The sequence below is a fragment of the Pseudonaja textilis genome, chromosome 2, assembly GCF_049901715.1.
Source record: "Pseudonaja textilis isolate UNSWEBS1 chromosome 2, rPseTex1.2, whole genome shotgun sequence".
NCBI lineage: Eukaryota > Metazoa > Chordata > Lepidosauria > Squamata > Elapidae > Pseudonaja > Pseudonaja textilis.
The window spans coordinates 96,423,913-96,441,359 of NC_141991.1; the positions used below are offsets into that span (position 1 = coordinate 96,423,913).

A 17,447-nucleotide genomic window follows, 5' to 3' on the forward strand; every position below is an offset into this window, starting at 1 on the left:
CCTCGGTTGGCCTTAACGATAAAGTAACAAGTGCACGAATATGCGTCGTAGAGTACTTCAGTCTATTTTTACTGGCTACTTGTGGATTAACGTGCTATGCAGAAGCAGGAAACTGGATCAATTCAGTGAACCGTGGTTCCGTTAATCATGGGTTACCATTCCACGTAAAGACGGGGCCTATAATCCACTGTACAAGAAAACATAATTCTTGCTCGTTATAAATTCAATATTTTAGGAAGCCATTCGAAAACAACCTTCATTCCGGTTCGGGACCATTCTCCGCAAGGTAAGGTCGCGCCACGTGACCGCTAGTACCCAGACTCCAGAAGAAGGGGCGTGGCTACCGCCCTTTCTTGAGCTGCTACATGATGCACTTTTTTCCTCCGACGTGCGTAAGCAGTTCGGCTTCCTGTCGCATTTGCGCCGGGACACGTGACAGGCAGAGACGGCGGCCGGCCCGGCTCACAGTCCGCGTGTAGCGTTCGCTTCTGGCTTGCCGCCCCCTTCCTTCTTTCTCTCCCTCCTTCGAAGCTGACGCCGCGGCCTCAGCCTGGGCACGCGGGAAGCAGGCAGGTACCTCGCCGGGGGGAAGGGTGGTCGGTGGAGGGTCAGGAGCGCCGGTACGAGGCGGATGGCGCGACTTTCGGCCTAGACAGGAGGAGTTGGGTGAAGGAGAGCCTTCAGGAGTCCGGCCAAAGCTGGCCTGAAGGTGCTGCGGTCGGGTGGCCTGAGGAGGGCCGGTGGCGGAGCGGAGACTCTTGATTGTCTGAGGAGACGCCAGCCATGCTTGAACGGGGTGGGTTGGTAGGCGCGACGCTGCCGGCTGAGCTCCTCGGGGTCGCTGGCGGGGGGCGGGGGTGGAAGCGACCCCGAAAGCTTCAGTTGCGGCTGTTGGGGCCCTCCTGTCTCGGGAGTGGCTTTTCGAGGAAGGGGGCTTAGGTGCCCCGCGGTGGCGGCTGCTTTCCGTGGTGCGCCTCTGTGTAGGAGGTGATGCTGCGGAACCCGGGCGGGCGGGCGGAGACAGAAAAGCAAGCGCGTTGGGGACGGCGCGGAAATGTGCTTCCAAAATGCAAGACAAAAGCCTCGGGCTGATCGTGAGCGCCCGCGGGTTCGCTTAGCCCCAGTATCATCTTTTCGCCGAACACAGCTGCCCAGAGACGCTCTCCAAAACCTCAGAAAGGGCAAGAAAAGACTGCTTTCTTTTCTGCACGCGATTGTCTTCTGGGCCCTCCCTCCTCCCGGTACTTGGAGATAATAATCTTTAACATGGAGGCCCCGTTGAATCGTTGCTGATGGTTGCCTGGCGGGATCGTGGAATAAAAGGATTTCCTGGGTGTTTCCATTGAGTTTTTCAGTGGATTTAGTCCGTAATACCCCCCACCCCATCAAAATAACTGCAATAGAATGGTAGAATAGCTTTATTTTTCTGCTTGTGGCCCCTTTCAAGCATTTATGCTTGATTTAAGGGCTTACATTAGGAGGAATGGAACCCTTTTCCCCCCTTGGTTACTATTTAAAATTATTGGGATTTTTTTTTTGCCAATTGAGTTCAAATGTCTGCTATTAGCAACTCTTGATTTTTCTATATATTTTTTTAGAATTGAGGGTTCATATACATTTTTTTTCACAGCAATGCTTGCTTTATATTTTCTGTTCTTAGGGCTTTATAAATAGTTTATCCTTAAGTGTCTGTTTCCAATAATACCCTGGGTTTTATTGTAATTCTTTTAAGCCTTTTTTGGAACAATATCCTGCTATTCAATTCAAAAGTAATAAAAAGTTTCCTTGCTTTTGGTCGTGCTAATATGATCTTTTTTAAAAAATTGGTGTTTGGGAACATATGACATAAGCTTACAAAACAATAGAAGAAGGGGGAGCTTTTAAAGAAGGAAGAGCAGGTCCCATAGATTAATTTTTATAATAAAAGAATTTGGTCTTGACTGAAATGTAAAGAAAAATACAAACAGAGTTAGAGGGTGTAGTTTTATTTGGTTCTCTATCATAGAATATTGGGTGTTATGTAGAAATCCCACAAATATGTATAACTAAATATCTGCAGGGTTTTTTCCCCCTGAGATACAAAATATCAGAGCTTGGAAATAATTGGACCACTTCATGAGAGATAACTGGATTGCCTGCAACAAATAATTATTTGACATGGATGAGTTCATGTACTCAAACAGACTGAAAGATTTGAAAAATCTGTTGTTTCATGGCAAAGCTAGTCATATAAGTATATTGGGATGAGGAATCAGTTCTACCAAGAGTTTTAGTTAAAGGTCTGAAAGTGAAGTTGGAGGAGAGAGAGGAGTCAAATAAGTTGCTGAGTTTGAAGAATTTACAGCTTTCTTATCTTTAATTTACCATTTTTGAAAGATGGTAAATGAAGGCATCTGGCTTCTTCTCTTCATCCCATATCATCCTCTGCATTAATTTCATCTGCTGTCTTCGTGTAATTTATTTTTCAATTTATTTCAGTATAAATCCTCCTTCCCTACCAGATCTCTCTATCTGGGAAAACATAGAAGCAAATAGTTCCCTGCCCCCTCTGGCCCACCATGACTAAATGTTGTGTGCTGAGTCATAAGGAGATTTTCACTGTGGTGCCTCCTATATTTCTAGTAGCCTCTAATTGTTTTTCGTTTGAAAAAAGTATTGTCCAAGATATTGTAGATAAAAGTTCATACTAGATTTCATTTATTCTGTTTTATATATTCTTCTGTTTTCATAGGAAACCGTAGCAATTTTATTTATGAAATCAATCTGAGAAACTCTTTGGCTGATCTTTAACATATCCTACACCACAGAAATATGGAATTAAATTGTCACCTTTCTTTGTTAATATAATGTATTTTTAAGCCCGTATTAGCAAAATCTTGGATTTACATTTCATCCTTTCTTTCCTGGAATTAAGTAAAGTTTATGTGTGTGGATTTCCAGTCTGGTTTATAAAGCAATGTTATCAAATGTGTGTAGCCATATAATTGTTCACTGTAGATTAATTTACAGGTTGCATTCTTAAGGGATTTTGCTGTTAGCTTTGCATGTGTATAACTACTTTTAATTTATGTTTTAATAATTTTTCTAACTACAGATAGGCAGTTTTCCATCATGGACTGGCAGCCAGATGAACAGGGCCTCCAACAAGTTCTTCAGTTACTCAAAGATTCCCAGTCTCCAAACACAGCAACCCAGCGTATTGTGCAAGATGTATCCTTGAAATAATTAGCATTGCTACAGCATTGCTTGAGATTTAAAAAGAGAACAAAATGCAGTTCTCATTTGCAATGAACCTAAAGAATAGAGGGAGAAAAATGATATGTCACATTGGGGAATGTAGGTAATCCTTGATTTATCACCATTTGTTTAGTGACTGTTCAAAGTTACAATGGAACTGAAAAAAGTGATCTATGACCGTTTTTCACACTTAGGGCCGTTCTAGCATCCCCATGATCATATGATCAAAATTAGGGTACTTGGCAACTGGTATGTATTTATGACAGTTACACTATCCCAGGTCATGTGATCACTATTTGTAATCTTCCCAGTTAGCTTCTGATAAGCAAACTCAGCTGCATGATTCCCTTAACTGCAGTGATCTGCTTAACAATTATGGCAAAAAAGGTAATAAAATGGAGCAAAACTCAATAAGTGCCTCAATAACTCAATAAGTGCATTCCAACAGCAATGGAAATTTTGGGCTCAGTTGTGGTTGTAAGTTGAGGACTACCTGTAATTACTAATGAGATAAACAGTTTATTAACTTTCCCAACATATTTTTCCAGATATTTGGGGCTGCAATATCAGAAGGTCCTACTCTAAAACAGTGCTAGCCGAAAACAAACCTGAAAGCAGTTCTTCTGGCAGTGTCTTATTGTTGTAGTCTTCTGTAATGGGCTGGCTGGGGGATTATGGATCTTGCATTTCAGCATATCTGGCAAACACCAGGTGGAAAAAAGCTATTGTCATAAGGCAATGTGGTCTTATTGTGGCTGGAAAAAAGGCTTTTGGAGACTTAGTTTGAACATATTAAGAATGAATTCTTAACTAATGTTACAGAAACTGAAACAGCTCAACCAGTTCCCTGATTTCAATAACTATTTGATATTTGTTCTGACACGGCTGAAATCTGAGGGTATGTCTATTAAATCTATTAACACAAATTTTAAAAAGCTCTATTATCTGTATAGTATTAGGATAAAACATCTAATTTATAATGTCTGCTTAAATTAATTGGCCATTAGAATATTGGGAAAATTAGATTTTGACAAGGCATGTTTAGCTTCTGAATAATGTTGGAAAATTGCCTGATTTAACAGCTTAAAGGAGATTTCCCTTTTGATGCATGACTGATAATTTGGTGCTCTGTATGGCTTAGAAAGCAAAGGAGGATTTCAGGAATCAAAAATCTAGCTTCCTTTGTTTTGTTTAATGCTGCTCCATTGGAGCTATGCTCCCCCTTCAAAATGGTACAGCAAGGTTTAATAGGCTGAGCTTTTGAAAGAGGTCCAATGAAAGAATCCAGAATAAGGTAAGAGGACAAGCACGTTGTAAACATATAAATTAACTTGCAAGAGATCCTATAGATAAAGGTGTTTTGTGACTGATGACCCAAGGTCTGTCGTGGCCTGGTTTTTAAGTATACCAAAAGGATTGAGTTGTTTGGATCTTTATAATAATTTGTAATAAGCCATTGTTTGTACTAGAAACTAGTGAGACTCCTGAGTGAAATAACTGTAATAATTATATTTTTACCTTTCCCCCCTCTTAAAGTTTTTAGCAGTTTTGTTGGATGACTTAGGAACAAAGAATCATTTAATTCTACACACAAGATTTATTGGTATATTAAAATGCTCTCATTTATTTTGTGAAAGCTGGGGTTCATATAGCCCTTATAGTCACCCAACCTTACAATGTTTTTAAACAAAATTTAATCTACTAAAAGGCTAATATTATTAAGTTTTCATTTTTGGTATTGAGGCAGTAGTGTTTACCCCATCAGTTATAGAACTTTGGTGCACTGAAACTAAAAAAAAATACTGTGTTGAATAATCCATGCATCTTGATTTTTTTAAATTTTAATTGAAGTACTATGCTCTTTAGCATTGTTCTGAATTATAGGCTAATATAGTATGAAAAACACAAATAGAATTTGATAGTCTAGTTCAGTACATCAGTGGTACTGTCAAATTTCTTAAAATCTGGAAGTGTATTTATCACATAAGACTAAAGGAAGTACATGAATGTTGAGTTGCATTGTAGAGCCAAAATACAATCATGCTGCTAAATTTGTTGGCTGAATGGGAGATCAGACTGTGACCCTTTTCAACCCAGCTTAGTTAATGCACTTTCTCCACTTACAGCAGGAACAGATGTTAGAGTCCAAAGATAGTTTTGCAGTCCAAAGTATATGAGAAAATTATATGTGCAAACTCTTATGGATGTCTTTAAGACATTCACAAGGAAGGTAATAAGATGCATATGCATACATAGGCTGCATTACTTATTTGATATACATAACTCAGTTGTATGACAATCAGCCAATTGTTGAATTCAATTTTTTCAGTGTCCTTATCACTTTTATTTCTGGCTTTTTGTATGTTATATAAAATGTCTCTGTAATTTTCTGTAACATATCATAAAATTTTAGTTGTAATCCAATTTATCTCTTTAAAATAGATGAACCTACCCGTTCTCTGAGTGGCTTGATCCTGAAGAACAATGTGAAAGCTCACTACCAGAGTTTTCCCCAGCCTGTTGCTGAATTTATTAAGCAAGAGTGTCTTAATAACATAGGGGATGCTTCTTCTCTTATAAGAGCTACAATTGGTGAGTAGCTGTAAGAAGCTGAGGATGAAATACTAACTACACTTAATCTGTACAGTGTTTTGGCTCTGAAACGAGCTCAGGAGCACATTGGAATGTGAAAATAGTATCTGTCTGCAACTCTGTGAGCAGCAGTGTCCCGTCCCCCCCACACCCATTGTATTGAGACTGCAAATAGCAGCTATGCATACCAATACTGGTTAGAGCACGGGTCTTCAAACTTGACAGCTTTAAGACTTGTGAACCTCAACTCCCAGACTTCCTCTTCCAGGCATGTTAGCTCAGGAATTCTGGGAGTTGAAGTCCACAAGTTTTAAACTTGCTAAGTTTGAAGACCCTTGGGTTAGAGAGACATAGATACTTTGAAAGAGTTTCAGACAGATGCTACTTTCTCCTGTATACTCCCAGCCTTTTAAACATTATTTCTGAAGAGCTGCTCTTTGTTATTATGAAGGAAGGGTTATACTATGTCTTTTCTAAATTAGTGCCGTGAAAGTGTTTTAATTAGAAGCAGAATTATTAAATAAGATGCTTTAACTTGTACTTGTCAGCTAACTGTGTAAATTGGAACTTGTTTACCTCCCTTTGTATATGGGGAGACTTGTTAAAAAATAGGTGGCAGGGTTTATTAAACATGAAGCAAGTGGACTTGTATAAACTGGATTTGTCGGTATAGACCTTAGTCATAGTATATAGTATCTCTTCAAGGGCAAAAAAATATAATTTAAAGTGTAAAAGTTTCGTTTACTCCAATTATGGCTCTCCAAAAATTAAAGTGTAGCATAAAGGATTTGCACAGTTTATTTTAATTACCTATAAATAATAGTTCCTCCTAATATGTCTCAGTGGCTTTAAGAGTCAGCATGTTTTCTGTTAGATTATTGGGGAATCAACAGATCTGTGCTCCAGTGAAAACTAGGTAACAGAAGCATATTGGGTCTCAAGTAGAAATTTCATTTTTATAGCAAACATTATAAAATCAAAGTTCTTACACGAGAAACTGGCTTGTGAGGTGATCTTATTGTTTTTTCTTTGTTTCGACAGGTATTCTTATAACAACAATTGCTTCCAAAGGAGAACTGCAGATGTGGCCAGAGCTTCTGCCCCAACTCTGCAATTTACTTAATTCTGAAGATTACAACACATGTGAAGTGAGTCTGGCAACTGCATAGAATTAATTGATGGCTTGAGCCAGCAAGATGATCTTAACTGCGGCTGTAGAGTGTATAGATTTGGCATTGAAATTTTCCTAAGAAAGCTAGTGTAAGTGATGCCAGAGGCCATATTTTATTTAGTGTGTTAAGGATTTTTCAGTTATTTCTAGGTATAGTATATTAATATATTGAACTTCTAATTTATTAGTCACTTCATGTTCATTGGAATCCTATGTCCGCTCAGTAATCAGCTATTGTATGAGTTTACTCTTTCTGATCAGTAGACATCAGACAGAATCCCTCTGTGAGGAGATGACAGTTTTAAAATTAGACAGATAGTCAGAAAAGGTTTCCCCTCCCAGTCATATCTCACTCTAGGGGGCGGTGCTCATCTCTTGATTCACAGCCGAAGAACCACAGTTGTCTGAAGGCATTTCCATGGTCATGTGGCCAGCATAACTATATGCTCAAGGTGCACACATCATTGTTACTTTCCCACCAAAATGGTAACTATTTATCTACTTCCATTTGCATGCTTTCAAACTGTTGGGTTAGCAGGCGCTGGGGCCAGTAACAGAAGCTCAATCTGTTACATGGTACTTGCGTATCGAATGCCAACCTTGCTGTCCACAAGCCCAGCGACTTAACTGCTTGGTGCTTGTGCCCCTCTAAGATAGATAACATATGATAAGATGAAATACTGATGTTTTCAGGATTTATGAATTGAATGTTTTAAAAAGACTAGCTGGTATTAGATGGTGTTCACAATATTTTTTGAAGATATGTCATATTTCAGAAATGTGTTCTTGCTGTACACAGTATGATGCAGGTAGTATAGGTAGTCCTTTACTTACAACCAGTTGGTCAATAATAATTCAACCAACCCATCCTCAAAGTTACGACAGCTGCCTCACCCCCTACCCCATATCACGTGATTGCATTTTGTGAGCTTGGCAACTGACTTGCATTTACAACTGATTGTAGCACCCTGCAATCAAATGATTGCCTTTTTTTTTTTTTTTGCTCTTTCTAGCAAATCCTCAACCATTCAAAAGAATAGATTTACTTAATGACAACACAATTTGCTTTATGACCATTCTAAAAAGAGTTGTAACAGTCACATCTGCCTTAGCTTACTGTCTGAATGATGTATGCCTGAAATTTGGAGCTCCATCGTGGCTGTAATTTGAGGATTACCTGTACTCTTGTTTTACTGCAATTTTTCATCATTGTAAAGCTTCATAGTGAAAATGGGGTGTGTGTAAAAAGAAAGAGATGGGCAGTATCATGTCCAACTGGTACTCTAAAAAAAGTTCAGCTTTAACATTTGCATCTTGGAAATATGGGTTTTCTAAGAATATATCCAAGTCTTCCCAGTTTTTACTGCTAAAAAAAGTTTTTTTTTTTTAAATAGCAATCCAGTTGGTACTCCTGCAGTCTCTTTAGCTATTTAGCCACTAGAATGGCACATAAGCAGGTTGTTGCGTAGGAAGTCTGGCTCTGGGTAAGAGGACAATACGTTCCTTCAAATTGGCAGCTTGTCTCTTTTCTCTGGCACAGAGTGAATACCGCTCATGTTAGAAAAGCAATTTGAGGAGCAGAGCCAAGCTGCAGGCATTCAAATGAATTTAAGATGCTTTTTGCCTGTTTTTCATCTCCATATATTTGTTACTAAATGTTACAATGCTTTATAGGGGGCATTTGGTGCCTTACAGAAGATCTGTGAAGATTCTGCTGAGCTCTTGGACAGCGATGCTCTCAACCGGCCTCTTAATGTCATGATCCCAAAGTTCCTTCAGTTCTTCAAGCATTGCAGCCCCAAAATTAGGCATGTATCTGTTCTAACATGAAACGTTTAGTGGAATGTGCCAGTTTGGATTAAAATTAAAGATAGTAATTAAAGCTTTTTGTAATATATTTACTGCTTTTTGATGGTGTTAACCCATTAACAGTGATTTTGCAAAGTACAGTGACCAAATTACATCTGGTAATTTAGTGTGATAGGAGAATCTTGATAGAAGCTTCATAAACTTATGAAACTAAGCCAAAAGTCCTGGCTGAAATAAATCAGGAAATAAATGAGTATAAATAGAAACAATTCCCTCCTTTGTGATGGGATTTTTCTTTCTTTCCTTACAAGTAATGGAACTAACTAGAAACCACCATTGATTGTAGGTGTCTAGTTTACAACAGGCGATAGAGTAAATTGTTAGTAAACAATAATAGATATGTGACCATTGGGTTTTGCATCCTGAATTGCTCGGAATAGTTTTCAGTTTAAGAAAATGTTCATAATGGCAGTTTTCAGAGTAGGCTGCTTGATTACATAAATGGAAAAAGCAAAGTTGGTTAGAAAGGGCTGCTTGTCATATCCAGGCTTCCCATAAGCAAGATTCTTCGCTGAGTGTTCTCTACAGAGTGCCAAGTGTGAAGAACATTTATTGTTATATAGTGACATATTTTAATCTTTGGAACTATCCTTATAGCATAGTTACCATTTTAGTAATTTAAAAATATATTTTCTATCTTGTTAGGCTTTAATAGAATCAGATTATTGATTTGATCATCAGTTTTACTGCTAATTGTTTTAATAGTATATTGCATTTACTATTATTAAAATAGTGTATTAATAAAATAGCAATAAAATTAAAATACAATTACAAACCGATCCTTAATTCTTATTTTAGGATTGCATTACAAAGAGCGCTGCATCTTATATACTATAGTTTCCTTACACCTACCTTTGGTTTTTTTTTTATGGAATGCAGTGGGCATTGACAAGCATGGTTCCTTCCTCTGAAGGTGACTGCTGAGAAACAAGCATCCATTGTTGTAAAATTATATGTTCATAGTTTTGCACATCATGCTTCAAAATTGTTTAAACATATTTTACTGAATAAATCAAAATCAATGTTATGTGCAGAGCAACAATTTAAATAAATTGTATTATGACTTTGTGCAATAAGCAAACTCAGTTGTGTCCGGCTTCACTTGGAAATAGAAATTTAATACTTAGCTAATGTTCGGATCTTAATAGAATTTGGCTAAGTTTCTTAAAGTTAGATCTGTTTTTTATTTCACATTGCATGAGAGCTACAAAGTTTGGAAACCATTTTATTTAAGATGGAATATTTTCTTTTAATAACCTCCAACATTCATTATGATTACACTAGTATTACTTAATGACTTGTAAAATTAATTAGAGTAATTTCTCCTGTTATAGAATTAGAATTGTACTTGAAGGAATATTAGTTTGTGGGTTTTAATTTTGAAGGCTTCCGGGAGGAAAGAAAACAAAGGTTGGAAGTAAATAATTTCATTTTTGAATGGAAAATACAGGTCATCGTCAATTTGCAACATTTCATTTAGTAACTGGTTGAACTTACAACAGCACTAAAAAAAAGTGCCTTATGACTGTTTTTCACACTTAAGACTTTGCAGCATCCCAAGGTCATGTGATCAAAATTCAGATGCTTGGCAACTGACTCATATTTATGATGGTTTCAATGTCCCAGGGTCACATAATCACCTTTTGCAACCTTCTGCCAAAGCAAAGTCAATGAGGAAGCCAGATTCACTTAACAGTCGTGTTACCTAACAACTGCAGTGATTCACTTAATAATTGTTACAAGAAAGGTTGTAAAATGGGGCAAAAGCTACTTAAGAAATGTCTTGCTTAGCAATCGAAAAGTTGGGCTCAATTTTAGCCATAAGTCAAGGACTTCCTGTATAAATAAGTAAAGAAATTATTTGTTAAGTCTGATCTATTTTTAGAACAAAACATTGGTTGTCCAGAACTTGAGATTATGTCATGTTAGTAAATTACTGAAGTCAATAGCAAAGGCTAAACCAAATATTTTTAAAGCTGTTGTTTTCTGTTCCTTAGGTCGCATGCTATTGCTTGTGTCAACCAGTTCATCATGGAGAGGGCCCAGGCCTTGATGGATAACATAGATACATTTATCGAGGTGAGAGGAATCAGCCTAGACCAGTGATGGCTAACCTTTTCCACGTCGTGTGCCGAAAGTTTGCGCGCTCACGTGCCTGCACCCATGATGCAATGTGCATATAACCCACCCCACCTCCTGCGCAGATGCATACAACTCCCCCCATGCGTGGCAGATACCCGACAATCGGCTGGCAGGGGCACGCGCACATGCGTAGTGGGACTCTTCCGGGCAACCTCTCGTGTGCCAGCAGAAATGGCTCTGTGTGCCACTTCCGACATGTGTGCCATAGGTTCACCATCATTAGCCTAGACCAAAGGTTGTTTTGAAGTTTGAGGTTTTATAGTCCATTTATGTATTAGGTGTTTTTTTTTTTAATAAAGTTTTATTTGGGTTTTCACACACACAAAATACAAGTAAAACATCTTTTTTGAAAATAGCATGATCCCGGGTTGAACTTCTTTATACAGAGACAAACTCAGTTTCATGCTCATTTTTGTGTTCTATTCCATATCTTATAATATTCTACATTTTCTGTATAGCTTTTTCCCTCTTGTAATTTTCTCAATTTTATTTTGATCATCTCATCTCAATTCAAATCATTATATTTATACTTTTGTCTGTTCTGTTTCAATTTCATATTATCTTTTCTCATTAAACAAATTTTCTCCTGTAGTTACTAATTGGAGTATGATACCTTTATATCTTTTAATTATATCCATTCAACTTTTATTTAAACTTCAATATATACCTTAAGGTTATGACCTTCAATATAATACATAATACATAACTTCCAATCGAATTCTGCTTGGTACATTCTTATAATACACACTATATTCTTTTTTTAAAAAAGGATTATAAATATATGTAATTATAAACCCTCATTCCATTCCAATTCAGTTCTATCATTAATATTCATTAAAGTCTTAACATCTTTAACATTTCTTTTCAATTAAATATCATGCGTCCTTAAAAACACATATAATCTCCATAATTAATTTTTCCCTTATTTCTCTTCACATATGTTTTGTAAATCATTAAATATTCATTTTGTTACATTTATTTATTGACAAGCATTCCACTAAGTTACAATAACTATTTTATCAAACATTTTAATCATACATTGTTTCATATTTTCTGAAATTATTTCTATTTCTAATATAACAATATTATCATGTACCTTTGCAGAATCCCTTTTTCCATTAGATTTTCACCCATTATCTCTAAATAGGCCCTGTTTCTCTATATTTTGTTTCTGTCCTTTATAACTTCTTTTCCTTTCTTCTTTTCCTTTCTTTTCTCTCTTCTTCTCCCTCCCCTTTTTACCCCCTTGTCTCTCTACTTCTAATTCTCTCTTCTGCATTTCCCTCTTCTGTTGCTTTCTGATTTTATACTTATTTTTTCAGTCTATTCTTTTTTGGGGTTGTTTTTCCCAATCTTAAACTTTCCATTCTCTTTCCCCCCCTTTCCTTTTTTTCCCCCTCCTAAGATTACTTGATCATTAAAGATGGCTTCTTCTTTGTCCCAATCTTCTTGTTCTGCAGGCATTTCTTGTTGTTTCTCATAGTTCCAAATCTCCATTTCTAAGAACTCAAATACGAAGCCAAAAGAACCTCTCTCTTCTTGTGCATCTTCTTTGTACTTTTTAAGTTCCATTTTCAGTTCTTCTAAAAATGGAGCCATTTTAAACAGTTTTAAACAACCACCGGATTGATTTTAGTCATTCAAATGCAATAACCAAGTATCCAGAGTAATCCAAATAGTCCCAAGCTGTTTCTTATTTTTTTTTCACTTTCTCTTCCTGGGGTTTTACTATTTTGTTGTGATGTTTCAGTTAAGATGTATCTTTTGGAAGTCTTGTTGAGATTTTGCTGTAAGTTCTTTTTACTTCCAGGCAGTCTCCTCCCTTCCAGATCCTGCCCTTTTATTCTTTTTCTCTCCTTTCCTGTTTTTAAAAGCTTTTAATTATCCAGAAATATTTATTATCCCTTTGACTTTTTATTTTCAGTACTAAATGCCTATTAATGTCAAAGTGGATTTTTTTTTCCAATTCCTTGCTTAAGTCTCTTAGCTGTCAGTATAGGAAAAGGAGAAAAAAACCAAATCCGTTCCCTTTTCTCTCTCCTTCACTGCTTAGAAATCATATTTGGGAACAGTGTTATTATTTTTTTTAATAGTTTAAATTCCAGGGTATCTTATTTGTTTCTTTTGCTGTTTGACCCGGTCAACCAAAACTTTCTCTTCTTATCTTTCTCCTGCACATTCTTTTCCAGTCAAGTTCTTCTTTGTGGTGGCCATTTCTGACCACCGCTACAACTGCCTTCGGGAAAGGGAGTAATGGCCAGCTGGGGAGGAAAGATGCGGCTCTCCTCAACTCTGCAGGCAGTCTCCCCCTTCTTCACCACCCCTACGGGGTGGCTTAGCCCCAAAACCAACCGGCTCGAGGCGCTCCAGCGGCGAGCACGGATCGAAACCGCGCAGAGACGCGGTTTCAGTCTGTTGCCAAAGAAGCTCAAACCGGAATACATACACATTTATGTATTAGGTGTTCTATGGACTCATTAGTATTATAATTTTAGAGTACAGTTGGGTAATTCCCAAATCCCTTTTCTCCAACTTCCAGATCCCTTTCAATTTACAGCACTTCCTATGTAACTTTGGTGAGCAACTACAGCAAACTGATAAGTTTCTAATAGATTTTATAGACCTTTAAAAAAATGCATCCTTAAAATTACAGTAAAAGTCTTCTTATAATGTCATTATAACATAGCACTTTATGGATAGGAGGGGAAAGCTCCTGACTTTGTGAGCCCATTCAGATAAATTCTCTTCTTTAAGGAGAAATCACTTCATCTTAAATAAAAAAGTCTGTGAACATCTTCTAGAGGTTTTCTTTCTGATTATTACAGTTATTGGTTCAAGTATTCTGAAACTGGAAACAAAAGTTTCTATATCTGAACAATAGTGGAGAGAAACTGTGGAATTGTTCTTGGGAAATTTATTTACTGGCTAATGTGTAGATAAGGAGGCCTCAAAATTTTAAGAAATGCCAAGATTCTTCATAGCAAAGTTTGATGTCATTGAATTAACAGTTCTTTAATCTCACAACATATGATCAGACTTTCTTCTCTTATTGTTATATTTGTCTATTACTGTAGCTATAGGGAGTATCAGTTTTTTTTTGTCTAATGCTTAATGATTTCTTAAAGGAAGATAAGGATGCATCCTTAGCTTTCTATGTTTTAGTAATTTCTTTTTACTTCAGGTACATATCCATAGTCAGAGACAACCTTTGAAACACAGGGTCCAGTACAGGGAGAAAAGTATTTGGTTCTTAATACCAATATATTCCTTTCCATAAATTTAGATAAATATAATATGGTCTCAAGTATGCATACTGAGGTCATTGTTTTGCTGTCTTGTGCTACCTCTGTACTGGAAAATATGCAGACAGTGTCTATGAAAAACTTGAATATTCATAGAATGTACAGCTTGTTTTGGCTTTACTAACTTTGTTGTCACTATGTGTCCATTTGTTAGAAATACTACTTACACTTGATTTGAGCTGCATGCAAAATAAATGCATTTCTGTATTGACAAAGAACACAGATTGTGATGCTTTTCTGCATAGGAGAGAAGGTTTTCTTCTGTCTAGGCTGCTACAGTTCTAGAAGATCCATTTGTCCAGCTGTTGATTCATGATTTAAAATAATTTTTCCCCATTCCATTCTTGGCAGCACTTATTTGCCTTGGCAGTAGATGAAGATCCTGAGGTTCGAAAGAATGTTTGTAGAGCATTAGTAATGCTGCTAGAAGTGCGAATTGACCGACTGATCCCTCACATGCATAGCATCATCCAGGTAAGTACTCTTGCTTTGAAATGTTGGTCTCTAAACCAGTGATAGCAAACCTACCACATGCATGTCAGAGGTGACATGCTACAACATTTTGAGTGTCATGCAGCATTCATCGATACCCAACAACTATTCATCCTGTTGATGTTTATCAAATATAAAGTTTATGATGATTATCAAAGAAGCTAAATGATCAAAAATACATGTGACCCTGCACCATCCAGTCTAAAATTTTGTCTACATTGTGCAACATTCTGGAAGTTGATATTTGTTCATCAGTTTTGGGGGGAACAGAGACGAGAAAGGGATAATCTGTGCTAGCCACTTGTGTTGCTCCTCAGGTCCATAGAAAGGTTCATTCTCACTGACTTATGCTACTTATGTGACAAGTCACAAATACATATTAAGTCACTACCAAATAGAGGTAGTCCTCAACTTATCATAATTGAGCCCAAAAGTTTTACTGCTAAGTGAGCCATTTGTTAAGGGAGTTTTGCCCCATTTTCGACCTTTTTTGCCACGGTTGTTACATGAATTGGTGCAACTGTTAAATTAGTTCATGGTTGTTAAGTCAATCTGGCTTCCCCATTGACTTTGCTTGTCGAAAGTTTGCAAAAGTTGATCACATGACCCCAGGACACTCATAAATATGAAACAGATGCCAAGCATCTGAATTTTGGTCACCTGACCAGGGGGATGCTGCAACAGTCATAAGTGTGAAAAACATTCATAAGGCACTTATTTCAGTGCGGTTGTTATTTCAAATAGTCAGTAAATGAAATGTTGCAAGTTGAGGTCTACCTGTATTCTCTATTCAAAAATGAAAATTATTTACTTCCAACCTTTGTTTTCTTTCTTCCCCCAAATCCTTCAAAATTAAAGTCCACAGACTAATATTTTTTTCAAATACAATTCTTAATTCTACAACAGGAGAAATTAATTTTACAAGTCATTAAATAATACTAGTAATATAATAATGAATATTGGAGGGTTTTTAAAGAAAATATTTAAGAATGGTCGCTTGCTTTTTGCAGCAAACACAAAGCAAAAAAAATTATTTCTTGAATCAAAGCTTTTATGTCACGTGGTTTTGTCTGTTACAGTACATGCTTGAGAGGACTCAGGACAGTGATGAAAATGTGGCATTGGAAGCATGTGAATTCTGGCTAACATTGGCTGAGCAACCCATCTGCAAAGAGGTGCTGTCTTCACCTCTAGTACAGTGAGTAATTTAATAGTGGCAGTAGTTCATGGTCTACTTTTTGATCCATGAACTTGTTTTCATGTAGTAAGTGTTTGATCTTTACATTGTGAAAGTTTGCAGATGGTTCCACTGTTGTATCCTTTCTTAACAGAAGCTTTGTGCAAAAAAGGAGATGGAATACTAAGCCAATTTTGCTTATCTGAGTTTCAACTTGGCTGAATAATTTATGTTAAACTATATATTAAACATATATAGCTCAGAGAAACTAATATAATAAAGAGAGAAACTAATATAATAAAATAACATAATATAGAAATGAAAAAAGTTAATATATATCCAAAGGAGTATTTTCATGAGAAATAGTCCACAACTATTTTATTCCAGTTGGATAGTATCTCTCACCATAATCTAAACTTTAGACTTCACCAAGCCAACTGTCACTGTACTAGTTATCAATTAGAAAGATGGGACAAGTCGGTTGGCCACCCTTTTCTAAGCAAATCTATCTTCATAGTTCAGTAAGTGAAATTGCATATCTTGGCATGTCATTTAGATTGCTTCTTATAGGACTGAGCATAAGACTTGATTACTCTTTCCAGAACTGGAAAGAAGAAAAATATTTTAAAATTGTCCATCAATTGCTATTGCCCAGCTATTACTAATTGCCACTGTCAATTGTTACGTATACTTCTTATATTCCTATAATTATCTCACATGTTAATATAAAGTTATTGTAGATTGTAGATTTATTGTAGAATTAGAAAACCAACCCCCTGTTCAGTGCAGAATACACTACAGCATTTCTGATTGGCTCTCTTTATGAAAGAAAAATCACCACATAATGTGATGGCCTATTTAACCGATTAACAGTTCTTACATTTATAAAGTATTCCTGATTTCTGGCTTGAACCACCTTCTTTGTAGCTTTAACCCACTAAATCTGGTCTTGCCCTAGTGGTTCTCAACCTGTGGTCTGCAGATCCTTGGGGATCTGTGATGTCATCACTTGGGGTCTGTAAAGTTTAAAGAAATTTATTTAAATCTTGAGTTAAGTCTTGGGGGTCCACGGCCATGGTCTGTGGTCACAAAAGATATTTAAAAGGGGTCTGTGGTGAAGAATGGTTGAGAACCAGTGCCCTAGAATGTCTTATTACTTTTTTTTAACCACACCCCAAGTCTGAATGGACTTTATAATTTACTACTGTGTTTCTCCAAAAAGAAAGATATTTATTATTTATTTTCTTTTGAGCGCCCCCCCCCCCCAATGGCTAGGCCTTCTTTTGGGGGAGTTCTAATTATTGATTCACCTTGCAATGGTGACACCGATAGCCCTGCCTAGCAGGAGCCCACTGCTGGGCCATTTCTTCTGCGGCTGCTTTCTGTCACTCGGATGCATCGCCCCAGCCTCTGTTTCGTGTTCAGATGCCTGCTGGAAGGCATCTGCAGCCGATTACAGAGCTCC

The 17,447-nt window shown here is 37.0% G+C and overlaps 1 protein-coding gene across 3 annotated transcripts in view; it reads left to right on the top strand.

Moving 5' to 3' along the window:
- Window positions 1-434: 434 nt before the first annotated feature.
- The window catches only part of TNPO2 (transportin 2), a 38,283-nt gene continuing 21,270 nt past the window's right edge, over window positions 435-17,447 (top strand). The window contains exons 1-9 of one of the 3 annotated variants that reach the window (XM_026696299.2): window positions 435-573; window positions 3,095-3,210; window positions 4,060-4,135; window positions 5,680-5,829; window positions 6,871-6,977; window positions 8,675-8,808; window positions 10,867-10,948; window positions 14,665-14,787; window positions 15,885-16,003. In XM_026696299.2, the coding sequence (XP_026552084.1) occupies window positions 3,112-3,210; window positions 4,060-4,135; window positions 5,680-5,829; window positions 6,871-6,977; window positions 8,675-8,808; window positions 10,867-10,948; window positions 14,665-14,787; window positions 15,885-16,003 (890 nt within the window). In that variant the 5' untranslated portion in view covers window positions 435-573; window positions 3,095-3,111. The other 2 variants (XM_087924609.1, XM_087924608.1) reach the window with 2 other exon arrangements.